The sequence below is a fragment of the Osmerus mordax genome, chromosome 20, assembly GCF_038355195.1.
Source record: "Osmerus mordax isolate fOsmMor3 chromosome 20, fOsmMor3.pri, whole genome shotgun sequence".
In the NCBI taxonomy this organism is placed as follows: Eukaryota; Metazoa; Chordata; class Actinopteri; order Osmeriformes; family Osmeridae; genus Osmerus; species Osmerus mordax.
The window spans coordinates 6,987,421-7,000,575 of record NC_090069.1 but is presented as its reverse complement, the minus strand read 5'-3'; the positions used below and the strand labels follow the sequence as shown (position 1 = coordinate 7,000,575).

The window sequence follows — 13,155 nt, the reverse complement described above, 5'->3', positions numbered from 1 at the left end:
TAAACCCTCCATCTCCCACGATCTCTCAATCACCCTGGGATCTGCGACGGTGACCCCTTCATCCTCTGCCAGGAACCTTGGGGTTACCATGGACGACGAGCTCTCCCTCACGGCCCACATTGCTGCGGTCTCCCGGTCGTGTAGATTCACCCTCTACAACATCCGGAAGATCAGGAGATACCTGTCTGAGCACTCCACCCAGCTGCTAGTCCAAGCACTCGTCCTCTCCAAGTTGGACTATTGCAACTCTCTGCTCGCTGGTCTCCCAGCATGTGCAACCCGCCCTCTTCAGAGGATTCAGAACGCGGCGGCCCGCCTGGTCTACAATCTACCCAGACGCTCCCATGTTACCCCGCTCCTCATCTCTCTCCACTGGCTACCTATCATGGCCCGTATCAGATTCAAGACCCTGGTATTGACCTTCCGAGCAGTGAACGGGACTGCACCCGTCTACATCAAGTCTCTCCTGCTGCCTTACACCCCCACCCGTCACCTACGGTCTTCTTCAGACAACCGCCTGGTGGTCTCACCGCTCAAGACCGCCCGGTCCCAACACAAGCTCTTCTCCTGTCTGGCCCCCCAGTGGTGGAATCAACTCCCCACCTCCATCAGAGACACTGACTGCCTCTCCACCTTCAAGAAAAGGCTCAAGACGCACTTGTTCCGGGAGTACAACGGTACTTAGGAATGGTTCGCTTGACCCGATGTTAGTTTCCTCAAGGATCACAATGACTCTTGCTTAGAGACTTGTTGCTCTTGTGGTTAGTGGTAACTGATTTAAATTTTTGTACTCGCTGTGATATATTGTTTTTATTATTGTTGCTTGCTTTTTCCACAGGTACACTTGCACTTATAGCGGTTCATGTTGTTTTATTGTAACTTGTTTAACTACATGCTCTTATGGTTCTTCCCTTTGGCACTTACTTTGGTTGTTCACAATGTGTGCTTCATGTTTTGGCTACTCCCAATGTTTTTGTGGCTATCTTGTTGTTATGATCAGTGACCTATGCACTTTGTAAAGCTCTCTCTTGGAAGTCGCTTTGGATAAAAGCGTCTTCTAAATGAATAAATGTCAATGTAAATGTTGCCAACAGGGACGTTGTAGTGCCCTCTGGTGGACAAACTATGCAACGTCAAAACACTTATAACACGGTTGAAGGGTGTTTCGTCTGTTTCTTTTATATTCATTAAGCGGCCATTATGAGCCTTGATTTTTTACCTTGTTTGTTTGTTTGTATTGTGAAGGCATAAAACATTACAAATATATATATATATCGTCCATTATAAATGCTGATACCGATAGTTTGGCTCATATCAGCCAATAATATCGTCTCGCCGATAAATCAATGAATAAATAATGAAAAGCCCACAAATGTCCATAAAACAGCTTTTGAGACAATTGTCCAATTACTTTTGGTCCCTTGTAAAATAAATCTAAAAAAAGGCGCTACATATTAAGGAGCTGTAATTCCTAAACCCTCGGTCCATTTGGATGTGAATACCCTGAAATTTAAGCTGAGAAACTGCACTTTAAACCCATATTTATTATTTAACTGTAACTTGAATATATTTCGGTAATAAGCCAAAATAGCAAAACTTGTGTGCAAATATTTATGGACCTAACTGTATGCACACAGGTCTGTCCAACTTTGTTACCACAGTCCTTATAATACTATTTAAATACTTATAAAATACTTATTTAGTCCTAAAATGACACCAAAACATTGCTTCTAACCCCCATTTCCTGTCAGTAAAACCATAACATACCACATTGACAGTAATCCTGCAAGCAATATTACCTTGCAATCTCTGTAGGGAATGGTCTTGGACTGGTTCCGGCTCATGTAGTCGTCAATGCACTTCTGGAACTTTCTGCCTATAAGGGCTCCATCTTCCCAGCTGCACTCCGAGTACGGCAGACCCTGCCACTTGCACAGGTAGTCTGGGTAGCCTGCTGCTGACTTCTGATTGGAATGCCCTGTGTGGACAAAAAAATAGGTTTTTGAAGTAATTTGTCTGTGGACATGTGTAGTTGATGTTTATCTGTCAGTTGGGTATACCATTTATTTTTCTATACTGAATCAAACATAAAATACATTATTTCTATATTTTTTCATTTACCAATGATTCTCTCTACCAGCTGATACTGTGAATGCAAGTCATCCATGAGCTCTTCTTGGCAATTGAAGTACTCAACATCTTCTGGTGAAGCCGCCTTGAGCCTGAAAGAAAACAGTATACCATCATGTCAATAGCTTTGCAATGTTGGTTGGGTTGAATGATTGTTAACATCTCCCAAGAAAGCTCTTACTGTTAGCTAAAGAACTCAGAACTCAAGTAGACATTTTCAGTTTATGTTCATAATTTGACTAGTCCCCTGCCACACACACTTACCATTTCCTCTTCTCCTGATCCTTCTTCTTGAAGTTGTCCAGCTTCTTCATGCCCTTGACATTCTGCAGTTTGAGAGTGTCTTCCGTCTCCCAGGTGTTGTGGATGTGTGACCAGTTCTTCCACTTGATCAGGTATTGCGTCTCCCCGGCCTCCTTGTTTGGATTGAAATTCCCGTTGGGGTCCCCGTCGGCCTCCACCGCGTACACTGTTGTGGTGCCACCCGTTGCTGCAAGAGAAAAAATAACTTAAGTAGGCCTACTGGCTTATTAGGGTTGTCCAAAAAATGTATTCTTGGATAGTAATCAATACTAAGAATTTGTATCGGATTAGATACTCATTTGTAACAGTATCGATACCAACAGTGCCGCCTCCTCCAGATGACACACAACTTCACACACAGCAGCGCTGCAGAGAGGCAGGCACAGCCCCTCCTATGGCGTCACAAGTCACAAGCGCATAGATTCTTTCACATGCAGATACTGACTTTTGACTCACTAGAAATTAGTACTTGCGCACAAATTCAACAACAGAGTTGCACAGGTAGCTGCGAGCGAGCGCCTGGCACGCTCTCATAGGTTAAATCTGCTTGCGCAGTGAAATTCTGCTCGCATGCAGTGAAATTCTGCAAGCACAGAATTTAGGTTGTTCTCGCGTAGTGGATTTTTGCTTGCAGAGGGAATTTCTGCTTGAGCAAGTCTAAATTACTTTTAACAGTGGGGGTGGCACTGACCCCCTTAAGATTTGTCGCTTTCAACGCGACCACTACCACAGCGCAGAGGTGTCAAAAGTATTCACATTCATTACTCAAGTAAAAGTATAGATACTAGGGTTTCAAAATACTTCTGTAGAAGTTGAGGTATCAATTCAAGCTTTTTAGTCAAGTATAAAAGTACTGGTTTCAAAACTACTTAAAGTGTAAAAGTAGTAAGGGGAAAAAATGCCATTAAGGACAAAAGCTTAGGCACAGGGGTCTATAATGCACGACCCACTTCCCCCCAAAAAAACTGTTTTCCAAAGGCAATAATGACTTGTTATATTGAAATGCTGAATGTTGAAAAATGTGGGCTGCACCTGTTTATGCCCATTGAAAATGAATGAGTTTTAGTACAATGCAAATACATTAAAGAACCATATATGTGTAGCCTACTACTAAGCATTAACATGTGTTTCATGGAGCAGAAGATATGATGACTAGTTGCCTTTAAGTATTGTAATGTTGCAAAAAGTCAAACTTCAGAGGCATGTTATCAATAGCCTTTATTCAAATTAGGCGGCGAGTTTGTGAAAGCAATTAGCTCATGGTAGCCTACTTTGGTGCGGAGAGCTTGCAGCGCATTCGAAAGTAGTTGTTTTTGCATCCAAACATTCCAGGTACGGCCAGGGATGTAGAAGGGTTGGATAATCTTCATAGCTACCAACCTCCTCGCTGGTGCTTGGTTCGGACATTTTACTCGAGTTCTCGAGTCTCTGCCACGGACATCTTCGTAGGCTACATACGTCTGCTTTCCTTGCTGGAGTTTGACGTGATTTTGTGTCATGTGCAGGTGATGGATCACGTATAAACCAATAGGGTGTGGGAATGGTATATGTTTATACTTCTCATCCAACCACAATCAAATTCACTCTATCCGGATGGCGCGTTTTTTCTGGATAGTTTTTTTTGTGTTTGTGTTTTTTTGAATGATGACAAGCTGGAATGAAAACAAGCCGAACTGAAATTGGAGTAACAAGGCTATTTTTAAAATGTAAAGAGTAGAAAGTACAGATAACTGCGTGAAAATGTAAGGAGTATAAGTAGAAAGTCGGCTGAAAAAAAATTACTTCAGTAAAGTATAGATACCCAAAATTTCTAATTAAGTAAGGTAACAAAGTATTTGTACTTAGTTACTTGACACCTCTGCCACAGCGACATCCTTGTACCTTGACAGCTTCCGATACAGGAAGCACAGTGATAATACAGGCTATTACACCTGACAGTGGATGGAACAATGGCAGCGACACCTGAAGATTTACATGTAGACCTAGGTGATTTTGATAAATGGGGCAAATAATCCAATACTGAACATTAGCTAATAAAAGTTAAATGTAGTGCAGTTTGTGTAGTATCTCTTTGTGCTTCTTACTAGGGGTGGGAATCTTTTAGTACCTCAAGATTCGATCGGAATCGATTCTTGGGGTCACGATTCAATAAAAAAATCAATTCACTTTTTTTAAATTTTTATCACAAAAAAAATAAAATATATATATACACAAACATCATAAAAAATATTGATTCACATACATTTGTGAATCAATCTGAATCTGTAGCAGACTGAATCGCGATTCAGATTCGATTTTCCCCCACCCCTACTTCTTACCTAAAAATATTGTTGTCTTTTTAGTTTTTTGCACTACCTTTTTTATAGGCTATATAGTTATATTAATATATTTGTAATATATCTACTTTAGTTATTAGGGGTGTGTATTTTTTGGTACCTCACAATTCGATTCTTGGAGTCACGAATTGATAAAAAAAATCGATTCACGATTTTCTGCAATTTCTCAACAAACTTTTTTTAATCAAATAAATACACTATCAAAAAACCCTGATGTTTTACATTTGTGAATCGATGTGAATCGCTAGAAGAAAAACACGATTCAAACCCCTATTAGTTATGTTACTTTGTTTTTTTGTTGCTGCACTACGTTAAGACAACTTAAAAATAGTGTTGTCATTGATGTTATTGTTTGTATTGTTCTAATGTCTAATAATTGTATGCCTCTTTAATTAATAATTTTTCCCCTGTGGTATAGAACATGGTATAGAGTATCGAGTATTTTCCTGGGTATCGGTATTGAGTTTGAAAATCTGGTATCGTGACATGGCTCATACACTCCAGCTCGCCGTAGCCGAGGGATATCGCTGATATTATAGCCTCTGGGCATCGTCGGTTATTTCAAACATATCGGCAGCAGATGTAATACCATTCATCAGAGTTTTAACTCGTCGTCTTGAGAAAATAGCAGAGACCCGCCATAGTGTAAAAAGACACATTGTTGGAAGCGGTCCAGAACAGATTGTGACATTGAATCTGAGCGCCTGTATACCATTGCTACAATGCTTGATCCAAGGTGAGAACTTTTCTGTGTGTTCATATTGCAAGAATAGCGAAAAGTAGCTATTGCTGACATAAATACAGTGTTGTTGTGCTAATCTAATGTGTAGGCAGTAGACTGGCTGGCATTTCCTTAATTTGTATAAATGTGGGTTTTCCTACTTTTAGTTATATTATTGTAGATTCTTGGTTTAGTAAATTTGGGTCATAATTTGACTTGCTATTTTTACTTTGTCTAGGTCAGAGTTGGCGAACTCTGATAGCGTACAAAAACTCTGGTCGCGTGAAGTATTTTAACAAATATGTAAAACAATCTGTATTCTTGATCTGAGGCAAGGGATCTATTAACAGAGAATACGGCCCATACTCTTGACCTGGGGAAAGGATCTGTTAACAGAGTGTATGGTTTTATATATATACAGACCAGGGGTGAACCAAATGTATATGTTACTTTTAAGATGCATGTTTAAAATTGTTTTCTCTCTTGAACAGAGATCTTATTGGGATTTTTCTTTTTGTTTGAATTGTTTATCACTTGTTTTATTGTTTTTATTGATTTTATGTAAAGCACCTTGAGCTACAATTCTTGTATGAAATGTGCTATATAAATAAAGTCTTACTTACTTACTAATACTATGAATAATCAAAACAAGAGCCAAGCATAACCTAAAAAATGCATAAATAGAACATTTCTTATAATTTGTCATTAAATCTTTCACATATTTATTTTCTAGAATGTGACAACTGTAACTTAACCAGATTTCCCCTCTGGGATCAATAAAGAATTTCTGTTTCATTTATTTTGTTGTTGCTATGATTAATGTTTTGTTTCTCTTGTTAATAAAAAGGTATGTCAGATATTTCCCCAACGCACTCAAACATTTACATTTAGTCATTTAGCAGACGCTCTTATCCAGAGCGACTTACAGTAAGTACAGGGACATTCTCCCCGAGGCAAGTAGGGTGAAGTGCCTTGCCCAATGACACAACGTCATTTTGCATGGCCGGGAATCGAACTGGCAACCTTCAGATTACTAGCCCGACTCCCTAACCGCTCAGCCACCTGACTCCCAAACCCAAGATACGTGGGATGCTTTCTGATGTCCAGGCTGGACTGGAGCAGCAGAATGGTGAGGCGAGTTCAGAAGCGAGCGGCTCTGAGCCCCCAGACAAGGTTCCTCAAACTGGTTCCTTGTATGTTATGTATGCGGAGATGAAGATGGGGAACATGGTGGCGGTGACATCAGCAGCTCAACATCATTGCAGATGATGACTTTTAGCACAGCAGGGAATATTGTAGATGAGAAGAGGAACAAGATGTCTGCCAAAAATGCAGATGCTTATATTTATAAAGAAAAACCTGCCAGTGATGCTTAAGAATTAAGCTTTTTTCCTCTACTCATCTCTAAAAGTGGCATTGGCATTATCCATATAGATATATAAATATATGAAGTAAACTTTTTATTTTCTTGAGGTGCAGTTTTGCCTCTTTTCTCAGAAATTCAATAGGTTTAAGTAGTCTCTAAGGGTGTCACAGAGGGACATGTTGCTTCCTGACAATAGGGCTGGGCGGTATGGCCTCAAATGTTTATCACGGTATAATTCGTAAGTACTGACGGTAACGGTATATATCACAATATTTTAGTTATTCTTAAAATGTCATGACAATGCAATCTGCACCGCAGCGGCTAATCTACCACACTCGGCAGATTTGGATTGGGTAACTGAGTTGAATTTTCCAACTTTTGCAGTGCTTTGCCACAGAAGAGCGACTTGAGCGCTCAACAGTAGCCTACGTTTATGGGATCACAAGAAAACTCTTAAATATTTGTAGTGAGTTAGCTATAAACAATTATTACGTGGCTGAATACTCTATTCTGTTGGCCTACAACAAACATTTCACAATTTAGGGCTCAACATTAAATTATTTTGGCACTGGCCCCGCTGGGCCAGTGGGTTTGAAACTTACTGGCCCCAAGACAATTCTTACTGGCTCCCCCTCCAAAACTTGTAATTTGTCATTGTTACAACAAAACCAAAGACTTATAAGTTGTGTTATTCTGTTAACATGTTTAACCATTTAAACATCCTGGATATAAAAAGAATAAAATTAAATCACACTTGACTTTTAACCTCAAACATGACGTGCTCTCTTCGCTGCTGACAGCCATCTCTGCACAACTCTGTGTGGCTGAAACTGAAACCTCTGGTCCCTCAATGCTAATATATAAAAGCTTCTATAGCATTTCATCAGTATGATGAATGGTACCCAAGTCGACACCATTCTTCTGCTGCAGTTCAATAGCCTGGGGGAACGAGGCAAACGGCTGGCCCGTCTTAATTACGTGATATGCCGTTGTTATAAGTCGTGCAATAACACGATGGGCATCTACATTTAAATTCCTGACCAGCATGGTCAACGGCCTGGAAGATGGATTGTCAACCATCCGCTTAACGCTAGCTGTCACGCAAACCAGGTGCTGTCTGCTAGCATGGCTGGTCAGGGATTGTTTTCGAAAATTGTCGGTGCCTGTGTAAAAAGATCCATTTTTGTCTGCTTTAGACGGGAACATACGACAGACGACACAGTGCATCTTCGTTCCGTAAAAAAAGTTGCTTCAGTTTGAGCTCGTAGCTCTACTTTGCTGCCATCTTCACTTTATTGTCTCGCGCCAGTTGTTAAAAAATGTATCGAGATTAGAGAATTACAATTTGACAACCACTCGTCACTCACTACTCAACTCTTGATTTGCCAACTGTGCGCCCCACGAGCTGCAAAGTTATTTATGCATTTAGCAGATAGCAAAACATATGAAGGATGTTAACTTTTACAATGCAATTTTTTTTCCAATCAATAATTTGCAGTGGCCCGATCGGGCCAGTGAGTTGCTAGTTTAACTGTCCCGACGTTACTTTTTACTGGCCCCGGGCCATCGTTATTGTCGAGCCCTGCAATTGTAACCAACCTGGCATTGGATTTGTTAAATGCATTCTGGTAGATCATATTCATATTCGCGCACATGCATGGCTTTTCAGGTGGTGAAAAAGATTGCTAGTGTTTCCACATTTGGCTAGTACAATTCGACGACACAACTTACCGAGTAGTCTACTGTTTGTTGGTCGATGTCGGATAACTTGAAACCAAACAATTTCCAAATGACAGAAGAGGGCCCCCCCCCCCCCCCTTTTTTTTACCAATTCTTCTTCATCCGGCAAATCAACCCCACTGGTGTTAATATTTTCAGACATCATTAACGCTTGCTTACACTTGCCAACAAAAGCAGTTTACTCCAATGAATGTTTGCTTCCTCTGGAGTTGCGCTAGCTTGTTTGTTGACTTTCATTGGTTGGCACAATGCGGGCAGCGTCCATGCTTAAATGTCCTTTTTAGTAAAAGATACAAATTTAAACTAGCCCACTAGGCTGTATCACTTGACTTATATGTTATACCAAACAGAAACACTTAATACATTTATTAATATATCGTGATATCCATGATATGGCAAAATCCATATCATGGCACAACGTCATACCGGTATTCACGTTCATACCGGTATTCGCGTTCATACCGGTATACCGCCCACCCCTACCTGACAATAAATAAACAGTAGTCAACTCGATTCTTTATAATCTCGCTGTATGGTAAATAGAAGGCTGTAAATAGACCATGTGATTGGTGATCGGCCCCAGAAAACCTAATTGGAGCACCCCTACTTAACCTCTAATCACCTTTTACATTTGATTTAAAACATATGTAATCACCATATTAATTACTAGCTAGCAGTCAAAATTAAGTATGCTAAACAAAGCTTGGTGTGAGACCATGGCCGAATCCCAATACTCTGTCTTACCCCTACCCCTTACCCCTAGCCCTTAGTTTTGCGCGTTCCTGTGAGAGTAAGTGGTGTCCCAATACTCTTTTTGATCGAGGGGTAGGGCTAAGACGAAGGGGTATACACCCCTTAAAACCAAGTAAGCTTGGGTATGTGAATACTGCGCTACCTGCAACAATGGCGGACATATCATCCAGAGTCCCATATTTGTAATATTTTCTGCTTAAATAACTGATTAAAAAATTATGACAGTCTGGTTTTGTGCTCTACACAGTCCTATACATATGTATTTGCAACCATGTTCTTAATTGAAACATTTAAAAAAAATCACTAGTTTGCTACGCTAACATTACATTGCTGATTTGCACAACAGTCCGGCATTTCTCTGATTAATTAGCCTTGAATGGACTCCATGCATGTCTACAGTTTTATTTAAACTCCATTAGCAGCGAATTTCAAACGAATTTCGTTTGATATCAGTGCATAACACTACTTGCTTTGGTGACATCGATATACGTAACTGTAACCAAGTGGTGTCTCATTTCATAGGGCTATGTAGCCCTTACCCCTCAGTTTCGAGACACAATGGCTAGGGGTAAACTAAGGGCTAGGGGTAAGACAGAGTATTGGGATTCGGCCCATATCCTCCAGAAAGGCAACAGTCAAATATAAATAGTGTGATGTTACCGAGGATGTCACAGCCAACTTAAGTTCATATTGCTGCTAGGCTGGGGGGAGAACGTGTTAGGTCTGAGGCTATTGCCCAGTTTGTGCAGTGTTTCCTCTAGGATTTTTTTTTTGCAGTGGGGGCAGGTCTGTCTGTCCCTCCCCCCCCCCCGCCGAAACAAAGTTTCGCGTGTCCGTGCTATTCTGCGACATGCACTCTAACAATCACTGCTGATAGACGGCCTTTCGTGCCCTATTTCTGATACCGTGGGCCGCCACGGCAAAATCAACATAGAGGAAACACTTGTGTACAAAATGCAGACTAAATGCATTGAAAAAGGAGGATGACGCCAATTAAATTAAAATTTTGGAACCCTGCAATGGACAGCACTTTAAAACGCTGCGCTTAAAGCTCATCGAGTTGATGAGATTTGTATTACATGTTATTTCATGTGCATCAAAAGCATTTCAACGCTGCATTTAAAATCTATATACCGTATTTTATGGTAAACTAGAGAGGGTACAATTTCGGGGGAAAATGTAGGGTGTGCTTGCTTGCGTCGGTTGCAGGTGGGTCCGTCCCTTTAAGTTTTTCTCTTCTAGTGAAATTTTTCAAGCATTTAGCCTACTCATATTGCGTAATTCATAAAAATAAAAAAAAACAACTGTAATAAACGCTGTCACCGGCAGTATTTCAGATGGAATCGCGATTATACAGTACCATCTGCCTACTGAAAATATGCCCCCAAAAACGTAAATAAGCTTGACATCTATTTAGGGAGAATTGGCTATTTCAAAAGAGGTTTGCTACGAGCAAGCTAGTTGTGGTGGCTAGCGGAACTGTGAGGGGATTGTTTGAAAGCGCCGGAAATTAGAACGTTTCTTTTGACAAAGTTTAGGCTGTAGCACTGAAGCCAGCGACGCACCACACAAGCTTGAGTTTAATACATTATTTAATGTTACATTACTTACTGTAATTAATTAATTTATTTGCTTAAATGTACATGTATGATGCTGTTTGTACACCACGGCACGATACTCGCTGTATCGTGCAACATCTATGCACGTTGTATCCATTGTGCTGACGCTGTGACGTAGGCTAGCACTGATACCCTTTGTTGACAAAAGGCACTTTTTGCCACAAAAACTTAGTTCAGTCTAAACCGTGCAACGGAACGTAAATACCAATAGAAGCAACGCAATCGAGACCAAGACGAACATTTTGACACCGCCGTTTTCTATGTAGTACAAATATTGACTGATCCTTAGGGGTGGGAAAATAATAATAATAATAAGATATATGTGAGAGAACAAAGGTTGTGCCCTTGCCGAAGGCAAAGCACACCCAATAAGCCGCATCGTGTATAAGCCGCACCCTCCCAGAATGAGCACTTTGTGTTTGTAAATCAGAGTATAAGCCGCACTGGAGTACAAGCCGCATTTTATAAGCAAACAATGTTACTGTTGTGTGGCCCAATGCTGACAAATGATCACTTGCACGTTCATGCTACGGCAGCGGACAGCTTGGATAGCGATCTAACTAGACAACATTCCCAATCAGGGTGAACACTCAAATTATCTAAACTATAGACCATAGCATTACACATATCATAACAGAACGAAAACAACAATAGAACTCCAAACAATGCTTATTTAACTAAGCTAATGCCCTTAACTTAGTAGCTTTTCAGCTTGCCGCAGGGCATTCTGGGTACCAAGAGCAATGCACGAGTATAGGCGATCTTACAGCATTGTGTAACACACTTCGGTTGTGGATAGTATGTTCAGAAATAAATCCAAGTCACTCATTTAGTGGCAGAATCCATTGTTACGTCTACAAAATTATTTAGATATATTATAAGTTTAGCTAGCTTGCAAATCCTGAGGATAGCCTACTGTAGCAGACCTTTCTATGTGACAACGGACAAGGGTGTTTCGTCCCTCGGGAGTTGCCGTAGGCTTGATACTGAAAGCATTACGTGAAATCAGTGAGGGCTGTTCGAATGGCGATGTCAAGAAGATCAGTGGTCAAATACAAGTTATGAAAAGAGACCGCGTCCGTGTCTTATTGTCCACACTATCATATACAATTATATCTAAAACGAACTTACAAAGAGCTCGGTTAGACTACCAAAGTTGAATTAGTAATGTTGTTAGCGATGCTAGCGTTATTTTTCTAGCTAGCCTAGCCTATAACATTTCACTGGGTTTGCAGCTGTTTGATTAACTGAAATTATTATGAAATGTTATGTTCTACTAGCCTACTTTAGCAAGTCACTGTATTTACAAGCCCTGATAGTGTAACTGAGAAAACAGTAAATAATTCCTCTTTCAAGTAATAAGCCCCAGTTCAAGTGTTGAGCATTAAATTAGCTGCACGGTCTGTAGAGATCTTGGGACGAAGCCACTTTTTTTGTTCTAAAACCGGGTTATAAGCCTCTTCGAAATATAAGCCGTACAACCACAAGAAAACTGTAAAATCGGGGCACAGGCCGCGGCTTTATTTCCGAAAAATGGTAATCGGTTCCCAAGCTTACCTCCTTTCCTCCCTATCCGTGACTCCATCACTTTTTCCAGGGTCTCAAACTCGTCCTCCTCGGGCTGGGGCACATCCTCACCCACTACCTCCACCAGGTCGTCCGAGTCAGTCTTTAGCTCGTCGTCCTCCTTGTAGCTTACATTGACCGTGGCCTGTCGTCTGGGCCCCCCTGGCACTGCCTTCTTGTCGTAGTCACCCTCTGAGGATGAACCGCCCTGATGGGGCTTCTTCTTCTGAACGCTGCTCTTCTTCCCATTTCTGGCATTCGCCCTTCAGAGGGAGGGAGGGAAGGAAGTCTTTAATAGTGAGTTACTGTGCCTTGTGAAGACCTTGACAGTCAAAATGTAACATGTAACTGAACAAAGGAACATTGTTTCAATTGTGCTGGAAAATCTGTATTTCCTTAAAGAGAGTATAGATGGGAAAGAAGTTTAGAATCAATGGATGACAAACAATTAACCTCTTAGCTGGCCTGCCACCACCAGGCCATGGGATTGTTGAGTAATAAACAATGTGATGGACAAAACTATTGTTTCCATTGGTACACATACATGGCTGTATACTGTCGTAAAGCTATGATTCTTAGGATTCTATTGATGTAAACCATGTTCCGAGTCGCAAAAGCAGA

At 40.8% G+C, this 13,155-nt stretch overlaps 1 protein-coding gene across 3 annotated transcripts in view; it reads right to left on the bottom strand.

Annotated features, from left to right (window-relative positions):
• Window positions 1–13,155, bottom strand: part of chd1 (chromodomain helicase DNA binding protein 1) — a 52,235-nt gene that overhangs the window by 29,759 nt on the left and 9,321 nt on the right. For all 3 annotated transcript variants that reach the window (XR_010879052.1, XM_067258122.1, XM_067258123.1), the window contains exons 7-10: window positions 12,526–12,797; window positions 2,395–2,620; window positions 2,122–2,222; window positions 1,800–1,978 (exon numbers count right to left, since the gene is read on the bottom strand). Coding sequence is in view for 2 of the 3 variants with exons in the window: in XM_067258122.1 (XP_067114223.1) it covers window positions 1,800–1,978; window positions 2,122–2,222; window positions 2,395–2,620; window positions 12,526–12,797 (778 nt within the window). In the remaining variant the exon portion in view is untranslated. The remainder of the gene's footprint in view (window positions 1–1,799; window positions 1,979–2,121; window positions 2,223–2,394; window positions 2,621–12,525; window positions 12,798–13,155) is intronic.